Source organism: Solanum verrucosum, unplaced genomic scaffold, assembly GCF_900185275.1.
Source record: "Solanum verrucosum unplaced genomic scaffold, falcon-dt-bn FXZP01000060.1, whole genome shotgun sequence".
NCBI classification, from domain to species: domain Eukaryota; kingdom Viridiplantae; phylum Streptophyta; class Magnoliopsida; order Solanales; family Solanaceae; genus Solanum; species Solanum verrucosum.
The window spans coordinates 5,910,338-5,931,059 of record NW_026020129.1 but is presented as its reverse complement, the minus strand read 5'-3'; the positions used below and the strand labels follow the sequence as shown (position 1 = coordinate 5,931,059).

General features: G+C 35.3%; 1 protein-coding gene across 1 annotated transcript in view; it reads right to left on the bottom strand.

Moving 5' to 3' along the window:
- The window catches only part of LOC125827062 (uncharacterized), a 60,605-nt gene that overhangs the window by 23,736 nt on the left and 16,147 nt on the right, over nucleotides 1-20,722 (bottom strand). The window contains exons 16-34 of the mRNA XM_049506420.1: nucleotides 19,593-19,713; nucleotides 19,309-19,512; nucleotides 18,995-19,198; nucleotides 18,787-18,896; nucleotides 18,140-18,233; nucleotides 17,964-18,062; nucleotides 17,170-17,331; nucleotides 17,006-17,080; nucleotides 16,476-16,928; nucleotides 16,042-16,389; nucleotides 15,822-15,953; nucleotides 12,757-12,870; nucleotides 12,496-12,680; nucleotides 12,157-12,265; nucleotides 11,571-11,714; nucleotides 11,200-11,496; nucleotides 9,856-10,503; nucleotides 9,548-9,742; nucleotides 8,056-8,159 (exon numbers count right to left, since the gene is read on the bottom strand). Of these exons, the coding sequence (XP_049362377.1) occupies nucleotides 8,056-8,159; nucleotides 9,548-9,742; nucleotides 9,856-10,503; nucleotides 11,200-11,496; nucleotides 11,571-11,714; nucleotides 12,157-12,265; nucleotides 12,496-12,680; nucleotides 12,757-12,870; nucleotides 15,822-15,953; nucleotides 16,042-16,389; nucleotides 16,476-16,928; nucleotides 17,006-17,080; nucleotides 17,170-17,331; nucleotides 17,964-18,062; nucleotides 18,140-18,233; nucleotides 18,787-18,896; nucleotides 18,995-19,198; nucleotides 19,309-19,512; nucleotides 19,593-19,713 (3,798 nt within the window). The remainder of the gene's footprint in view (nucleotides 1-8,055; nucleotides 8,160-9,547; nucleotides 9,743-9,855; nucleotides 10,504-11,199; nucleotides 11,497-11,570; nucleotides 11,715-12,156; nucleotides 12,266-12,495; nucleotides 12,681-12,756; nucleotides 12,871-15,821; nucleotides 15,954-16,041; nucleotides 16,390-16,475; nucleotides 16,929-17,005; nucleotides 17,081-17,169; nucleotides 17,332-17,963; nucleotides 18,063-18,139; nucleotides 18,234-18,786; nucleotides 18,897-18,994; nucleotides 19,199-19,308; nucleotides 19,513-19,592; nucleotides 19,714-20,722) is intronic.

Sequence of the window (20,722 nt, the reverse complement as noted above, 5' to 3'; positions counted from 1 at the left end):
TAAAAGTATGAACTCCTTAATTTGAATGTTACATGATTATAACACCCCCAACTTAAAACACCCCTAACTTGAATATTAAATTACTATAATATCACAATTAATAACACTCAATTGGTAAATCTTCTATATTTTATATTTATGTTTATATTTTATGTTACTAGCTTCACGGCATGTGCATTGCAAGTGAGTATCATATTATATAGTATACGATGTTGTGAAATAAAATTAATACTCCTAAATTAAAGGTTTTTAGTAAATAATTATAATTGAAAGAACATAGGACAAATGCTTTAAATGATTAATACATGTGAAAAATATATGAGAAGAATATTATTGAATTGTTGTGTTGTTAACATTATTACATAAAGACCCTATTTATAGACCCTAGAATACAATCCTTTACCAAGTAGGATACTATTTAGTATTCCTATTTCTATTTCTATTACTATTCCTATTCTAATAGGATTGTATAAACCTATTCCTATTCTAATAGGATTGTATAAACATATTCCTATTTTAATAGGATTGTATAAACCTATTCCTATTCTAACACTCCCCCTCAAGCTAGTGCATACAATTCATGTACTTAGCTTGTTACAAATGTAATTAACACGAGGACTGATGAGGGGCTTGGTGAGATATCTGCAAGTTGATCACTCGACTTCACAAAATTGATAATCAATCTCAATGTGCTTGGTCTTCTCATGAAATACTGAATTTGATAAAACACTGAGTGATAAAATTACAGTATTGGAACTTCCCAAGCCAAGCTTGCAAGGACTGTTTCAGACCATAGAGTGACTTACCTAATCAACATACAAGGCTACTAAACTCCCACTGAGCAACAAAATTAGGTGGTTGCTCCATATAGACTTCTTCACAATGCAACGGTCGTTGTAAGTGCTCAAAATCTAGTATAAAGTATATGGATCATGTTGAAATCAATAGACGAGTCGATATCAAACAAGTCATCGAAAAACTGGCCAGAACATGCTCATATGTCGGAGTATTAGATTTGATGGCTAAAAGTGGTCACAATCTAAGAAATAAAATTATATGGGTAGGGTCAGAATGATGTCACAACCCAACTAGAAAATAGAAATAATATAGGATAGTTCGAATTGATGGAACAACCCTATTGAAAAAGAGAAATAATATGGGTAGGGTCGGAATGATGGCACAACCCTAATGAAAAAGAGAAATTATATAGGTATGGTTGGAATGATGGCACAACCCTACACAAATCAGATTTGGGGAGTCACCGGAAAGACGAATGGAACTATGCAAATCAAATCTGAGGAGTCACTAAAAAGACATGATGCTATGCAACTCAAATATGAGAAAGTAGTTCGGTAAAATCCACGGTACTACACAAATTAATTATGAAAAGTAGTCCGGAGAGATGCACGGTGCTACGCAAATAAGATATGCAAAAAAAGGTAGTCACCGGAAGGATGTCACGGTGCTACACAAATTATATATGAAAAAGTAGTCACTGGAATGATGGCACAGTGCTACACAAATTAAATATGAAAAAGTAGTCACCGGAATGATGACACGGTGCTACAAAAATTAAATATGAAAAAGTAGTCACCGGAATGATGGCACGGTGCTACACAAATTAGATATAAAAAAGTAGTCACTGAAAAGATGGCACGGTGCTACAAGTTAGATATAAGAAAGTAGTCACCGGAATGATGGCACAGTGCTTAAATAAATCAAATATGAGAAAATAGTCACCGGAAAGATACATGGTGACCCAACTTTTGCTAACATAATTGTTGGCCAGACGGGCGGCATATATGAGTAATAGCCGCCCGCCGGCAGCGGAATCACTTTGATCGTTTACCAAGATCGTAGAGGCTCTGATACCATGTGAAAAATATATGAGAAGAATATTATTGAATTGTTGTGTTGTTAACATTATTACATAAAGACCCTATTTATAGACCCTAGAATACAATCCTTTACCAAGTAGGATACTATTTAGTATTCCTATTTCTATTTCTATTACTATTCCTATTCTAATAGGATTGTATAAACCTATTCCTATTCTAATAGGATTGTATAAACATATTCCTATTTTAATAGGATTGTATAAACCTATTCCTATTCTAACAAGATTGTCATGAAGTTACTTGTATTTTCAGATCAAAATGTACAAAATCATTGAAACATTTCAAAATACATTCAAAGTTTAAATATGGAGAGAAAGTGACATTTCTTTAGTAGTATTGTTTTTTATTTCACTCAATTTTGTAAGCAAATTTAACCAACAAAATAAAAAAGGTCACCAATAGTCTTTCCTCTTGAGGTAATGACCATAAATGACGAACACCATTTAAGTACAATTTTTCTCTTAATATTCATACTTAAAATTTAGTATGTGCATGCTACTAATAACAATTACCATAAATATTTCAATGTTTTATCTTTATACGTAGTATATCATGAATATTTGAGTAATTCATAGAGAGGTAATTTTACAAAAAAAAAGTACTCTTATAGTGAAGGTCAACACTGTTATAATTAAGTACAATGTTATAGAGACAAAAAATATAACATCAAAATTAGTTCTAAGATTATTATGTCGTTACAGTGAAATGTTGTAATAACGAATGATGGTGAAATAGAGGTTGGAGTGTAGTCAAATACTTAGCTTGATCAATTCTTTGTTTTAGATATACATACTTCAGTAGCATAATTTAATAATGTTAATATATACATATGGTGAAAAATATTTCATTTCTTTAAGTTTCGACCTTATCTTTGCGGAAGTGTAGTCTTTTCCTTTTTTCTGTCAGGGACATATCATATTAGTCTAATAAAAGTATCTTGTATCTTATAGAAGTTGTATCGTGATATAAAACATTAAACTTTTTCAATAAAAAAAAATGGCGAAATGGTCTGGTGGACCCTTGTACTTGTATGTGTTTGTATTGTGAACCTTTCTACTTACTCATTTGTCATCTGAACCCCTGAACTCATCAAAACGCAATATTTTAAACACATTTTTTGACTTGGCATCCTATGTGGCAGTTACTACTAAAGAGCGTGTGACACACACCTATTAGAAGCGTGAGACCCTTGGAAAAGGGTCTAACAGTCACATTAGGGCTTTGTGAAGCCATCATCTTTCTATTTGCATCTAACACCATTGTTGGACAAAATTTGAGGTTTTCTTGGCCTCTTTTCCGATCTTTTTCCCAAAAAATTCTTCTCTATTGTTTCTTGTTATTATACGGCTCTCTTTTTCTATGAAAAACACCATGGAAGGCATAACACTACTACTGAAATATCTTACACTAACATTAGGCACAAAAATGCAAAATCCCCAAAGAATTTCAACAAAGTCAATCTAATTGATTAAAACCCCAAAACCAAACAAAGACACATATAGAGATCAAATCCAAATTAAACAACAAATAAATTCGAAAATAAATTCGAAAATAAATTCGAAAACCTACCTAGATAAGTTGAAAATCAAACAAAAAAACTCAAATAATTTTTGACATTGACCCCTTGTTTCAGTTCCAAACCAAACCCAAACTTATTGCCTTCTTCTCGTCCTCCTCACCTTCTCCGACCAAACTACCTTCGTTCTCACCATTTCCGACAAGCTTCAACCAACAACTATAAATGAGAACCAACAACAACAACAACAAAAACTCCAAACTAACTCCGCCAATAAGTCTCGACTTTCACAACGCCGCCAGTTGTGAACAACTAGAAACAATCAGACCACCCAATAGACCCCCACTTTTCCTTAGCACCACCGGTCACCACCAAAACCCCAATCCAACATAACCTAAATCGTGCCAACATTTTTTACTTCAATGGAAAGAGTAGAAGAGGTTGGAAAAAGGAAAAGGGTAAGGAAGATAAGAAAAAGTTGAAATGAGATTGTGGGGATGGAGATGCAGATGGCAATGGCAAATTGAAATAAAAATTGGAAAGAGAAAGTATAGGTATATGAATCAAATATAATAAAAGGAAAAGTGACATGGAGTGACCATATATACATGTGTCATTTTATAATCATACGTGTCATTTTATAATTATTTTTAAAATTACGTGGCAGGCGTTTGTGATACACACACAGTTGAGTGGTAAAAAACGTGTTTAAAATATTGCGTTTTGATGAGTTCAGGGGTTCAGATGACAAATGAGTAAGTAGAATGGTTCACAATACAAACACATACAAGTATAAGGGTCCACCAGACCATTTCACCAAAAAAAATTAATAAATGAATAACTATATCTATTTTTATATAGCTAACAAATAGTGTATCTTATGACATACCATTTTCTCAGATTAAAATGAACACAAAATAAGAGGAAGTTCATATTTAAAAATTTCATACTCAATATAAATATAAAATATGTATATATATATATATATATATATGGAACAATTCATAGCCAATGAAGAAGGAAGAAGAAAATATATGTTCATGTTATATTCACTCTAGTGTTCCATCTGATTGAAATCTCTTGCCACCAATACTTTACTTTCTCTGTTCGTTTGTACTAAATTATCTATTAAAAATTAATTATTATCATATTATAAGTTAAAATGAAAATCTATTTTTGAAATAGTGGACTTAACATCAAAACTAATAACTCAATGGATTGCGCTGATGTCAATTGTTTTAGCAAAATTAGGAAGAAACTCTTCGTTTGGGGGAAAAGAATAAAAAATGGAAAAACAAAAAGAAATAACTTACCCCAATCATGTGCTTTTTTGTCGTATTTGTTTATTATTATCGTCTCTCCCACAACTTGATCTACTAATTTTATTATAAAAAATAATCCACAATGTGTGTATTCGTCACTATTCACTCATTATGTGAACACTAATTATTAAATTCTCTCTCTAATTAAAACACAAAAGAAATTAATTAAAGAAACAAAACAAGAAAAAAGAAATGAAAAACCCCACACGCTATATACACAAGTTTTCTGTGTGAAGAAAAGTTCATAGTTAATTGCACATTTCTCTGTTCTCTTCATTTCTTCTTTAATAGAAAGTCAATACCAAAATTTCAATGCTAAGAACCTCGACGAAACATATCAATGGTTTAGGGATAAATCACTTATGAAAATTTTAAATGATCTCAAATTGTCACAAAAAAAAGATTTCCAAGAATTTATAAAGAGTGAATGGTTGTGATTTATGACCGAAGAAACATGAAGGTTGAAATTGTGTGACTATTCGAAGGAAACAAGTCTTCTTTTAATAAATAAAATATGTAGGCTAATTAAAAGCGTATTAATGTTCTAAAATGATATAAAATAATATTGAAGTATGTATGTGATGAATATCGTAAAAGGAAAATATGAGTGTGAATTGATGAATGATTTGCTACAATTTGCTCACCAACTCTTTCTTATGTGGTACCTCAAATTTCGTGAATTTCAAACTTAATCAACTGTTGCAAATAACACTTGAGATTTTTTAAGAAGAAGAGCAGAAAACTTTAAAAAATCGTAGTTTAAAAGGGGGAGAAAACCCATCTATTATAGCTAACAAATAGTAGTATGAATAGGTATTAATTGTGCCTTATAAGAAAAGTCACAACCCAATGAAAAAGTCGCTACTCATCGAAAAATTTACTCCTCATCGGAAAAGTCAAAATCTTTGAAAAAGTCACATCTCATCTGAAAAGGCACAACCCTTTGGAAAAGTGACAACCCGAAAAAGTCACTGCTCATCGAAAAATTTACTCCTCATCGAAAAAGTCAAAATCTTTGGAAAAGTCACATCTAATCGGAAAAGGCACAACCCTTTGGAAAAGTGACAACCCTTTAAAAAAATTACAACCCTTCGAAAAAGTCACAACTCATCAAAAATGTCACAACCTTTCAGAAAAGTCACAACTCATCAGAAAAGTCACAACCCTTTAATGTCAAAAGATATCTACTTTTAATAAAATACAATTGATTAAATAAATAAAATAAACTGAGTATTTTTAAATAGGGGTATTATAGTAATTCAACATTCAAGTTTGAGAGCTCATGCTTTTAAGGTAGTAAAGATAGAAGATAGATATATATATTATATTAAATATCAGGCACCTTTACAGATTGAAGGATTGTGACTTCCAATGAATTGTGACTTTTCAAAGGGTACTAACTTTTCTGAAGGGTTGAGACTTTTCTGATAAGGCACAATAAGCACATGTGCATACTATCCTTCGTTGGCTATAAATAGAGGGGTACGGTGGACTCGATTTTTTATTCTTTGAATCTCTGTTTGTGTGTTTTTTCTCTCCATTAGACTTCTTATTTTCTATAAAAAAAATGTATTATTATTTGGGCTAAAAAAATTTAGTTCAAATTCTTGAACTTTTAGAACATTTATACTATTTAGCATGAAATACACGTGCGTTTGAGAACTAGTTATTTCTAATTATGAGAGATATCATTCTTGTTTGGACAAACTAAAAAGAAAAGTGCATCTCATAAATTGGGAAGGTTAATCCATTCCAGAAACCATTCTACTAACTAAAGATCTAGAAATAGTCGGGTTAAAGGAGTTCGACTGTAAGGAAGATTCATCCTTTATACAGGATTAACCCGATGATCTTTGTCCTATGGTGAACAAACATATATATATATTGACAAAATTTATAAAGCCCCACCACCACCCCGCACATTGCCACCCGTTTTCATGAGAAGTTGGCATCACTAGTTCATTCTTCTGATTTACCTCCTTAGCAATCCAAAAAAGAGGACATGTACTAACAAAGGAAAATGCTGGAGAGACGAGGGAATAAAATAAATACAATCCATCCAATAAAAGCATACTCTTTCCAGTTTCTCGTCTCCGTGATAGGGTCATATAAGAGGACTTCGCAACAAAGGCATCCCAAAATGTCTCTTAAATATTATATCAAACTACTCTTACCTAGAATTATTTTCAAAAACCTAAACAACAAAAGACACTTACAAGGGAACATAAAAATGGTAACCATACAAAAGAAAAAAATACTACGAGTAGCGAATGCAAATAGCACTGGTACCAATTACACAAGTTCCGCTCAGGGCTCAAAGGCAATGTACCTTACTTTTGCCTACCCAAAACCAAGAATACGATTGTGATAAATAATTGTGTCGAGGTATATAAAGTCAACCAAAGGAATACATAAAGAGGGTTTACCAATATCTTGAGCTACACCGTCGATTTCCTTTAAGATTTTTGGTTAGATGCGTAAGCATTTTCTAAAAGGTATCAGCATCAACCTTTTGTAAGCCTGTTCTAACAACCGTTTCACATCCAATAGACCAACACCACATTAGAACCCAAAAGTTGGGCTACATGTGAAGGAGGGAGTCGGAAATACAATGTTATAGCAAGGGAATTGAAAGATTTTTAGTTACTCTCCCGACTTATATATTACGGCTGGATGCATAAATTCTTTCATAAAACCTAGTAAACTACACAGGATAAGTAATGCATTACCAAAACTTACGTTGACCATCACAGTAACACGGGAAAGAAGAACTGATGAAGTGGTCCGATTTCATGTGTCATACAAAAAAAGAAAAACTGGGAGAGCAGCAAATCATTCAAAATACTATGGTGTTGTCAAGTATCTCCATTAAGCATTCTTAATCCGAATCAACAGCATAATCAAAAACTAAAGAGAGCTTACTGGATGGACCTTTGTCATCATCTTATTGACACTAGAAGCTTACACCATCAAAATTTCTCAAAACTAATCGAGACAACCATTTTAGAAACTAATTCAACAAACATAGAGTCAATACTCTAACCAATCGACATATTATCAGAGAAATCATCAGTACAAATATAAGCAATATTCTAGAGAAAAAGGAAAGGAAAAAAAATAAAATAATAATAAAAGAAAAAAAAAAAAAAATAGGCCTACTGAACCAACTAGCATGTCCCAAGACAGCTGATAAGAGGACTTCCATATGCAACTTGGAAGTTCCATGAAATCAGGTTGCAATATGAAAAAGATTCAATTCCCAACAGATAAAAGTAACAACAAAAACGACACACTGTAATGGTCAGTAGAAAGAACCGACCTGCAGAATGCATCCAACTGTGTGTGCAATAATTTGTTCGAAAGAGCAGCAGACTCTCCCACACTTCTTGATGTATTATAGAAGGTAAGCTCTGGACCAATAGCCTGTATTGAGTTCTCCATAAAATGTAATGAAAATACAAGTAGCAAGTTTAAATTTCTATAAAATAACTACTGTGAATTCAATATACCACAGATCATTAACACTAAGTTTGGTCGGGATGAAAGGCTGGAGAGATGGAAATGATACAGGATCTTCATGGTCATTTCCATCACTTAGCGAGGAAATGAAGGACAAGGAATAGTTAAAGTGAACAGGTTCAGTAATTGTTTACGTCAGTTTTCCAATCGCTATGAAGTTAGACATAAACATGGAAACATACCACTTTACTTCCCCTCAAGTTGAATCAAAAAGACCGTATCTACATGATAACTCAAACTACACGAAGCAAATCAAGGGTGTTTCCCCCTTTAAGCCATCCCACTCCATTGTAGAATCAAATATAGTGCTAACAAACATCACATGCTAAAACGACATATACACAGCAAGACATATATAATGTATAATAGAGCCAAATTACTATCCAGATTGTAGACATTCTAAGGATTAAAGAAAAAGCCCCGATGATATAAATGGCAGCATTTCTTCTAATGTAGATCATGTCAGTAATGATAAAATTGGGAGAAGAAGAAAAAAGTGTGACAAAAAGTTGCTTAAAAGATGTAAATTTGGGAGAAGAAAAAGAAAGCAGACCCTGAGAAGACTGTATTTTTGGTTCTAAGAATCCTAGTATAGATAACATTTTTGTCTAGAAGGCTTTGATGATTCGTACTGTAGTCAAGATCATTTAGAATCACAACTTCCCAACACATTTTGAGATACTTATCTCCAAACTGATTGTGTTGAGAGGACCCATGAATCTGAACCTAAGGTCACTCATGAGATTATGGACTGCCATTCCTATTTACTGGAAGGCCTAAACACAAATGCTAATTTAAAAAGAGACAAAAGGGTTGCCAAAACAAAACAAACAAATAGCACCTGTTGGAGAAAGGTTACATGAACACCAGAGAGCAGCAAACATTCTTAAGTGAGTAAACCATGGTGTGTATCACAATTTAATCATAGACAAGAAGAGTTTCTCATCACGGAGTTTTTGGATTGTAGAAACTAAGGTAAGGTGAAAGACTTATGCAGTTATGCTTACATTTGTAGAAAGGCCATACATGAACCATTTTAGTGTATTGCTTTGGAAGGAAAATCTTTTACTGATATTAATGCTACTCATATACCCTGTGTAACAGCAAAAAGTGGGGTCCGGGGAGGGTAAGTGTATGCTGACCTTACCCCCCCCCCCCTTCTACCTTGGAGGTAGAGAGTTTGTTTCCGATAGACCCCCGGCTCGAGGAAAAACAGTTCAAAGCATTTTGAAAAAGGAAATGACGGAAATGTAGAAGCCAATGAAAACATAAAAAGTAAGAGAATATCTTACCTTCAGCTCAAATATCAATTCTGTAGATCTGCTGACATTAGGATTTTGTGATGGCACAGCATCCACAGTCTCTCCAGAATCATCCTCCAATGGTCCTACACATGAAGCTTCATCAAGGAGGACTTCATCATCCTCGGAAGCAGAATAACTGCTATTGGATCCAAGTAAAATGCATGAATCCAAATATTTTCCATTCTGAACCACAAAAGAAAAAGGAAATCAACTTAGCCATTCCATCGCCATCAAAACAATAGAGCTTCATAATTAATATTTGTATAATAAGTGAATCATGCGTCTAGAGGACATACCTTGATCTTAACATTCCTAAATTGCAACTTCTTTCCACTTCCAACGTAAATTATAGCCTCTTCACTCGGACAAGAGAGATTTTTTCCTCTCCTATCTTGCAAAAACAAAATTCCACCTTTGCCATCATATATGAAAAGATCATACCTTTCATCATCGGCAACCAAAGGTCTCTGAGGAGAGAGTGAGAGTTCCGGAGAAGGCTGGTTAAAAACTGAATCATTAAGAATAACAGCATCTACAGTATGAGAACTTCCATCATCGTCATTTGCCAGCATACTTCGAACATTTGGTACAAAAAACTCCACAACAGCAAGCAAAAAATCAAGCGCAACTAGAAGTTGTGGCCTTTGAATGAAGAGAGAAAACGATGTCAAATTTTCATTGAATCTTGCATCGAGAATAACCATTGCAGGTACAAGTTTCATGTCCTCGTCACTAATAGTATTGAAGGTCATGCCAGCATATGCACCAGCATCAGCCACTGATTGTGAAGGATTATACCCAATTGTTTCCGGCTTCCGAATTGCCAACCTGAGTTCCTGTGCTATACCTTCACGATTATCCATCACGGTGAAATCTTCAAGTGTTGAAGACAAAAAGCCTTCTCCCACTGTATTGGATTTGTAGAGAAGCCACAGACCACTTACCTTGAAAACAAAAATAAGATTTGGATTCAGAATTTTGCATGCATAAAATTAAGGGGTCATTTGGTTGGGAACAAGTTATCCCAAACTTTGCAACCAAACAAGACACCAAAATTTTATCACTAGACTATTTTTTCATTCCATGACTATTTAATTATTATCAATAATTGATGATGTGCAAAATTTATGATTTAAAAAGAGATAATTCAAGATAGATATTGAGTCATCACAGTATGTATACAACTACCCAAAGCATTGCACTTCATGCATATTTGTTTGAGATCAATTCATCAATAAGTGAGAAAATACATTTTTCACAAAACTGCCTAACCAGAATGAAGGTGATATGCAACATCATGCCCAACTGTTTGTATTTTAGTATCTGCCTCTGCTCAAATTTACTTTTGTTCATCAGACAAAAACGGCAAACAAAGATCAAACATGCAATAAGACCAATTCCCTCACACTGTCTTCAATGAAAATGCATTTGAAAATTAGCAAAATTTGTTCCCTGATATGTTTCCATTATATCATCTAACTGACAACTATTGACCCAAGAAACATCAGAGAACAATGTTCTTTCATTTCACAGAATCAAAAATTCAACAAACTTGAATAGCAAGAAGATGGATGTACAATTTGAAAGGGTAATAATATTTTTTTTTAAAACCTAAATAAAGGAGCCTCAAACTGAGTTACCTGCATCGTTGCAAGCGATGCATCCCTTGTCAATCCATAGTGAAGGCCAAGCTCAACCAGATTAATAGCAATAGAGACCTTGGTTACAATCCACTTATCTTTATCTTTATCTTCAGCTTCAGATTTAACAACATCAGAATTTCTCGCTGATAAATGTTGTGCCTTGTCAGCTGAAGGTGATGAGGAGTCATCTATCAGAGGCGGCACAACATTAGGAGTCTCTGAAAGATTTTCCTGCGCGCATTCTGCAATTATCTCATACTCCTTGCTTGATAGAGCAGCTTTTAATTCTTCAATCTGAAATTTTCAGACAGCATGAAAATTGGGAAAATTTGAAAACAACAGTCAGATAACTTTTTGTATTAAAGTACCTTGATAGCAACTTCAACACTAGGAATTTGATGTAATAGGTCCCGCAGTGATCGCATTATAACAATTGAAACTCCATTGACGTCTTGGATGATACTCTCACCCAATTCGGAGACGGCACCCACATTTAAATTGATATCTTCGACCTAAAGGAAGGCATATTGGAGACATGTTCTCAGCTGAACAACGTATTGGAGCAACTTCAAGAAAGGGACAATTAAATAGTAGACTATTGTCGTATCTGCCTGTATTACCATTAAGCTTATAAAGCAAGCCCACCAAATTAACAATCTACGGCAATCTACAAATTCCCTATTTAAAGGATTCTCTTTGAACAAATCGCAAAATCTTTTCAAATGTTACAACATGCATTAATTGAGCTTCAAACGGGTTTTTTTGATTGGTAATATGCAAATTCTGTTTCATGCAAAAGCATGTAAATCTGACGGCAAAAATGAGATTTTATTGAGTTAGACTACTTAATTCTCAGTCTGTGTCTAATTTCCAAATCAGGTAGAAAATTGTGATATTAGCAACTAGCATCTCCATCAAAAACTTTACAAACAGAGATAAACATAAGGATCTTACAGATATAGTTAATATTTCCCGGTGTACAGCATTCATATCACTTTTGCTACCACAAAACCACTGAAACTTGTTTTGGACAGTAATGTGAACAACATCAAGCTTCAAATAACTGCAAGAGGAAACTATGAGATCAGCTGTGATTATTTGTTATACAAAAGTTACTAAAGGTCCTTTCATAAATGTTTAATCCACATATCACCGCGATACAGAGACATGGATATCAACATGAAGATACACCAAAAATTGGCAGCAAATTAAAATTTAAAATTAGACAACTGGTGATGGGTGCATATTTTAACAAAGTGACTCGAAAGCATCACCAGAGAATTGTAAACTCACTCAAGGCTATCAGTCCTTCGAGGCATTAATATTATCGGCTTTCTTAGAGAAAGATCCAACTTGAAAGCAGGCGATCCTTCAACCTCACTTCTTGTAAACCACTTCTCTGAGTTTGTAACTTGATCTGTTATTCTGACAACATCATTGGAACTGTTTGGAACAAGACCCATGAAGTAACTGACAATCTACAGGAAAATCAAAATATTATGACATTATTTATAACACAAGAATAGCCAAATAGAAAATTTAAAGCTTTACTACCTCTTGGATAAAGCGATTCAAATAAACAATCCTCACTTCGGACAGCTGGCCTCTAAGGCTGTAATCATAACCCATATAGTCTTCATCATCAACATTGAATGAACAAAACTCCAGCTGCAATCCACAAACACAGTGACCAGTTAGTTTCGGGAAAATAAATAAGACACCTCCACAGAAGTGTATCGAATGACAAACCAAAAGAATAGATACAAAATCAAGAACAAAGCAAATTTGTGGCAGAGAAGCCAACATTGTTCAAACAGCTTGTTGGTTTTTTTCTATTTTACTATATCTGTTGCATGAAATTATTCAACGAACAGTAAGTTTAATCTCCGCCAAAATAGTTCAATGAAAGAACCAGTAGATGCTCAACGATCAAAAGTCTGAACTGGCTAGAAGTCTGCACAAGTTAATGTCCACTCCTTCATTGATATTAGAAATAAGGGAGAGCGAGGCGGTTGGTGTAACTCAACAATTCCTGAATATTATTCGTGCTTCAAAGGTGCGTAAAAAGCACCAAAGGTATGTTCAGATTTAAACCACAAATTATAGTAAAGAAAGACGCATGATGAAGCCAAAAATTAAGCTATAAAAGATGCAAGAAAAAAAAACTGACAATATAAATAAAAATTAGAAGTAGAGGAATTTAAAAATCCATAATCAAATGAAATGAAGTAAAAACTAATGTTAATAGAGTTTAAAAACCTCTTAGATTTCCCATTTTGATGCAAAATATTCTTTTGATTCAAATTCAATGCCTAGTTTTTTTTCCTGCAGTAGATTTTTAATTTCCCAATCTTGAATTTGAATTTGAATTTGAATTACTACATAGCCATCCATGAACTTAACAATTAATGGATCAATTTTCCATTTACATTTATTTATTCACAGAAAGAATTTCCGTACTATATTTGTTGTTTAGTGCCTTCCACCAGGTTTTTGTTGAAGTGCATGCCTCAGATCTTAGCACCTTCATCCGAACGCCCAACTTGTGTTGTGCCTTACTTCCAAACTTCATTGCAAGTTGGCCACGCCTTTGTCAACACCCTTCAGTTCAATTTTATGTAAATATTTCTCTAATAGTCCGTTCCACAAAGAACTGCACCTTTCTATATTTGAAAATAATCTAATATTATAATTGTCATTTACCTTAATGACATGCCTTTCTACCAAAGTAACATATTTAAGATCACAAGTTCCAAAAGTCGGTCTTTCTCTCTTAATCTCCATGCCTAGGCAAACACCTATATAAATTGAAAGACAGGAAGTTACCAAGACTACCTCCTTTCCATGTTAGGAGCCACTTAGTTGTAACAGAAAACCTTCACTCATGCTTGTCAATTCCATCTCTCCACCAACTGTTCACTGTTACAACGTTAGCACCACCTACATTTGTATTAATACTGTTTTTTCATAGAAGGATGAAGCATGTAGCTATTGATTTCCATTTTGTTCGTGAACAAGTTCAACAAAAGACACTTGAGGCTCATCAGTCATCACCTTCACTTCATTGATCAAGTTGCTGCCGTCCTCACCAAGCCTCTTCAGCGTACAGCTTTTCTACGCCATTTTCACAAGCTGAGGCTTGCTCCAGTCACCCCCCACTTGCGGGGGCATATTAACAGATAATACATGTTATACCCTCAGTTTAGGAGTTTGTTAGTAGCTTCCTATTTTTCAGCTATCTGATGGTTCAATAATACATGGTTAGTCATTGGTATTATTTAGGATTTCCGATAGTTTCCTGTATTCTAGGTTTTCTGCTGCTTTGTACCTTATCAGATTAGTATTTTCAGTTTTGTATCTGCTCTATATAAAGAGCATGTTATACGTGAATACAATCATCTTTTTCTTTTACATCCAAACCTTTATAACACCATGACCGACCTTTGAGGCAGTTGAGCATTATACCACTTGAATGTGTTAAATTTGGAGACTTTAAGAATTTAATCTAAGTGTCGAACATTTTGTTAATTAAGTTAGTATGGTCATGATACGTTGTTAATATACATGAGTTTGTGTATGTAGATTGAGGTTGTTGAGTATCATTGGGGCGGCTGACACAACTTTCAGCTAAACTAGAGCGACTTTGAGGCATGTCGAGCTATAAGCTTCTTGTGTGTTTTCAAATCAACTCATGCTTTGAAAATAACAATTTAAAATGAGATTCCCTGCATGTGCGAAACAAGTTTGCATGGTTTGCTCCATGATTAGACTTAAATGATGAAAATGTCCAAGTCTTGAACTTCATAAAAGTTTCTAATGCTTTTATGCAAATTTTGTGCTATGGTGCGACACACCCAATTATTTAAATGCCTCCCTTGATGTGTTTGGTTTAAATCATTCTTGGCATGCTTTTGTTGATGATATTATATTTCATTTTCATCTATGAAAAGAAATTGACCAGCTGATCAAGAAAAGGAGAGATTACTGTGTCTACTGAAAGCTTCATATACACAACTCAAAAATCCCTATCCCTAATTGGAGAGATTATTGTGTCCCACCTCAGAAGATGAAACCTTCTCCCCAACAAAGTAACATTTAACAAGACGGTGACAAAATAACCAAAAGTAATGAAAGAATTCCACTCAATGTGCCCAATTATTTTTAAAAAAATTGGTGGTGTCAGGGCATGCTTCTGCACAGCTCAACTATTCCTTCAGGTACATCTTATCTCCCGCCAAACCAGATACTGGGCAACTCTGCCTACCAGGGATTTAGACAGATGGAAAAAAAATCACCTAGTGTTGCTGTTTTTGTCTCTACTGGAATAAGAATCTAGGTCTCCAAGGATCGCATCCACTCATTGGCCACTAGGCCACACCCTGAGTGAAAGGATTTTTAATTTTTTCTTTTAAATAAAGGTTGCTAAAGTATCAAACCAGAAAAGTGCACACCAACTATTTTGATCATACCTGCGGGAGTAACTAGGCAAATTGGATGTTAAAACTTCATTACTACTATAGGCATAGCCAATAAAGACAGCAGTCACGACAACAGCAATCAATGATAGTAACGGCAGCAATAGCTAGAAAAACCACCACACCAGCTATACAATGAATTACCTCTACAAAAGAACTACCACCAGGATTCCTCATATCACATGCCCAGAAATAAAGGTGACTACTAGGAAGGCTGTCATCACTAATTCTCAGATTTCCAAGAGATGCCTTTATTGTAAAAGAAGATGGAAACACCTGGCAAAGGAGAAAACAAGATTGAAAATTCACACTCACATGATAAATATCACAATGGAAATAATCAAAATTGATAGAAACAACAGACCTTGATATCAGTAAGAAAATTGTCCTGAGACAAGGTAGCGAGCTTAGATCCACCCTCTTTCATCAGCAAAATCTGGGCACGAGCCATGTTCAATGTCAGACCAAATATAATCCTAGACTTCCCCTTCCCAAGCAAACCCTTCACTGCAGGCACATCCATTGTTTCAAATAACTGAGAATCAACCACATTTTCCTTGGGATAATCATGCTGTGTAATGGCTGATGAAGAAGTGTCACTGAAAGACTCAGGGATTTCTTCCCCCACATTAATGGCATTTACAAATTCCATTACTGCCAGTATTGTTGGTCTACGACAGAAAAAAGACAAGGTAGCAAGTGTGACAACTACCTGTAATAACCAACAAGCAATTAAATTAGAAATCATTAAGTGTAATTAAGCAGACAGATTTAGTCACATAAGAAATACCGGCTGACCTTTGTATCAGTGCTAGTATAGCGAGGTGACTTCCGGTCATAAATAGCCACTTGAGCCGTCACGAAACTATCTAATGTATCATTCATTATTACAGGATTAGTTCCACTATCGTTAAAATTGATAGGCAGAAGACCAGCAAAACGATTAAAACTAGGAGCCTTTGACATGGTCTTTTCTGAAGGTAAAGAGTTTCCCGAAGAATAAGGACTATCAACCAGGTCATTTAAATTTTCAGATGCCTCATAGAACTCCTCTTCTACTTCATATTGACTAGATTCACTGCATTGGGTCTCAACATCATTTAAAAGGGGGGTTGCAGTAATATTTCTGATGAAGGATCGTGCTAGATAGCAAGAGCCAGACATCCCTGTCCGGCAAACCAAATCTTCTATCTCAAGAGCTTTCAGGAGAGTCCCTATAAAAATATCATTGCCTCTAATTGAAAGTTCAACCTGTGTAAGACATTAAATTTAAACCATTTAAGCAAAAGAATAGGAAAAAAGAAACCTTAGACTTGCAGTAGTCTTACCCGACCACCTGTTGCTCGAAATTCAAATAAGCCTCTTTCCTTAGCTAGAAGTGCCTTAGTAAAACTCTGATCATGCTAGAGAAAGTGGAAAGCACATTACACTGTCAGTGTGGTCATTTATTTTACAAGAAAAAATGTTCTTGATAGCTTTCACCCATACTCACCTCATGACTATAATTGAAGGACATCTTTAACTCATCAAGAACACCGGTCAAATACAGACTCTCCATTTGTGAGAGATCAATTATATCATTGCCTGCATGATCAGCTTCATAATCTTCAGACTCGGATGATGATTCAGATAAACCAGTTATAGGAGCTGATCCCTGCACGAAACCTCACTTTTGAGAACATTCCCATCACAACATGTTAGGACTTGATGAATATATACTCCTGTTCCACTCTACAACACCCAACCCCACAAAGGGGGGAAAGAGTACCATCATGATAGCAACCATGCTAGACACTCCATACAGGCTCCTAAAATTCTGAAGACTTAATTTGTCAAATCCTTGGAAATTTTTATTTTTTTTAAATAGACAGTATTGTCCTAGTTCTTAATCACACATCAAAAACCTATTTTTCCATTGCTTTTAATTGATCCCATTTACTTATAGTTAGGATCTCGATCTATTAACAACATCCAGAGGAAAGAAATTAGAAGAGAGACAGACAGACAGACAGACAGAGACAGAGAGACTCCTGCAAGTTTCAAGGCATCCAACAGGTTTATCACACTTAAGCCTCCAAGATCAAATTCCGCTGACCACTCTTACCACATTTTCACCTTTATACCAAACTATTAATAGCATTTCAATTCTTATTTCACCATAGACACCCACATAAGGATGTTAGCTGACTTAAGAAATTTGAACTACAATTTTACGCCTCTAACCATTGGGATGTCAATAAGTAATTTATTCCAAATCATCATAAGAGAAAGAGCACGAAGGTCTACCGATGCACGATAGATGGCCCCCTGCAAGTGACTCTGCCATGTCTTCTTTAAATCTTCAGAGTCGCAACGTAATATTAATGCATTTGCATCTTCCACAATCTACATGTGACAATAAGGTAAGCAAGGTCAGAAACCGGAAACTGCATGACCAGAAAAAGACAAAGATAGAGAAGTACGTTGTTGGATCGTTCAGCACTGTAGACAGCCAACACATATTGTTCATTGCCAACATCATTTGGAGGAACTTGATATAGTTGCTTCCCTCGTAAACTGCAATAAGGCAGTACAACAATGAAGCTAAGGATACATTGCACAGATAAAAGATGGAGAAGACTGACCAATAAGAATTACAATCAGAAAACCTAGATAGGCTTCACAAGAAGACCATCAAAAATCTTGGCATTGTCTATTTTATTTCTCTTTTTTTCCATTAATTATCAAATATAAATTGGAAACAGCTTCTCTACCTTCACAAGGTACGGATAAGGATTTGTACACACCACCCTCCCCAAACCCCACTTGTGGAATACACTGGGTATGTTGTTCTTGTTGCATCAATAAAAAGGAGTTATTGTTTATAAAAATTCCGAAAAATCCTCCATTGCCCTAGACACCGTCCTACACTGCACTCCTTCCTCCGGAAACCTTATCATATTAAGTATCCACCTAACACCCATGAGATCTTCAACTCCATACAGTTGGTCGTGTCTATCCAAAATTTCAAAAAAAAAATGATGTTGACCAGCCTTACGTAGTTGCTTTTGTGGTGTTTTGTTGTAACTTGATTGATTAGGTGATGCCAAACATGCACGAAAGTCTTTACCTGATATACTGCTTGTAAGATCTAGAGCCAGGATTTTCCAGTATATAAAGGAAGGATCCAACAATACATAGGTATCTACGCTTCCATATAGCCTCCCTACCACCAACACCCTACAGAATAAAAGAAATCACAATCATCAGAAATGTACAACTAACTACGGCACATATTAGTCTGCAAGAAAATATGGATATGTTGATCTGAAAGCAACCTTCCAGGTAAGAAGACACAACCACCCCTCAAAATCAGACTGTGTCCAAGGCCGATAAACATCTGAATCAATTATTTCCTCTGCTTCAAATATCTTTGCAACTTGCATCAACCGATGATACCGAGCAGGAGAAAAATGGAATCCTAAAGAAGGAAGACGCACTGCAAGTCTCATCGAAGGAAAGGCAGGATTCTCTAGTCGGATCTGGAAAATTTTGATTATGAAAAGCATTGTACACAAAGTAGAAGCTGTGAAAACATACTAAGGTATATTATGTGAATGTAACAGCATGTTCAGAAGAAATGTGCAATCACCTGTTGCAGCTTTAGAACCACAGCACACTTGTCAATAACAGGCAAAAAAGTAACAAAAGTGGATCTAGATGGACCAACTCCATTTGTTGGAGTTTGACTCCAATAATAATCACCATCAACCAGGAAAGCAGAAACATCGCTCAAGACCATATCAAACTGAACATACATATTCATCTCTTCAGGTGAAACAATTTCAGAATCATCCTGCACACATTGCATAAACACAGCACATTAGCCAACTTAGGGATATCTAGTCCTATAGTATAGACGATCCTAAGATATACCTTTGTAGAAATCACCAAATTTCCCAAGTCAAGAAGCAGCTTAGTTGAGTGAGTGCTATCTGGACAGAAATCTGTAGGAATTGTAATTTTTGGAGCTGCAATTTTCAAATCTAAGAAAAACCTGGCAGAAAGCAGATATCAATATTAATCTTCAGTGGATATCAATATTAATCTTCAGGAAGAGTGTAAGCAATGCAGGAATGAAGTGGTTGACTGAGTTGTTTAATGTCATTTTTAGGACGTCTAGCATGCCTGAAGAATGGAGGTGGAGTACAATGATCCCGTTGTACAAGAACAAAGGGGATATTAGTAATTGTAGCAACTATAGGGGTATCAAGTTGCTAAGCCACACTAAGAAAGTTTGGGAGAGGGTGGTGGAGATTAGGGTGAGGATGGGTGAATATATTACCGAGAACCAATATGAACTTATGCCAGGGGTTCAACCACAGAAGTCATTCATCTCGTAAGGAGATTGGTGGAGCAGTATAGGGAGAAGAAGCGCGAAGTCCCAAGAGGGATTCTTTGGAGATGTTAAGAGGCTAAAAGGGGTACTTGTAACTTACATTAGGGTGAATGAGGACATGTACGATGAAGCCAAAACATGGGCGAGGATAGTAGGAGGGGACTCGAAGCACTTCTAATCGTGATAGGGTTGCACCAGGGATCGGCTTTTAGCATGTTCTTTTTTGCCTTGGTGATAGATAAAGACGAATTACTGTGGCATATGCTATTTGCGGATGACATAGTATTGATGGACGAGACGCGCGACGAAGTTAACAATCAGCTGGAGGTTTGAAGACAGACCCGAGAGTCTAAAGAGTTCAATTTGAGCAAGACTTAGACAGAGTATTTAGAGTGCAAGTTCAATAACATAACTCACGAGGCGAATGTCGAAGTGAGGATGGGTACTCAGGTTATCTCTGGAAGAGGTAGTTTCAAGTATCTTGGGTATGTAATCTAGGATACTGGTGAGATCAGTAAGGCTGTTACACATCGTATTGGAGTGGTGGATGAAATGGATGTTTGCATCCGGTGTTTTGTGTGATAAGAATGTGTCACCAAGACTTAAAGGTAGGTTCTATGAATTGTGGTTAAACCAGCTATGTTGTATGAGGCGTAGAGTTGACTGG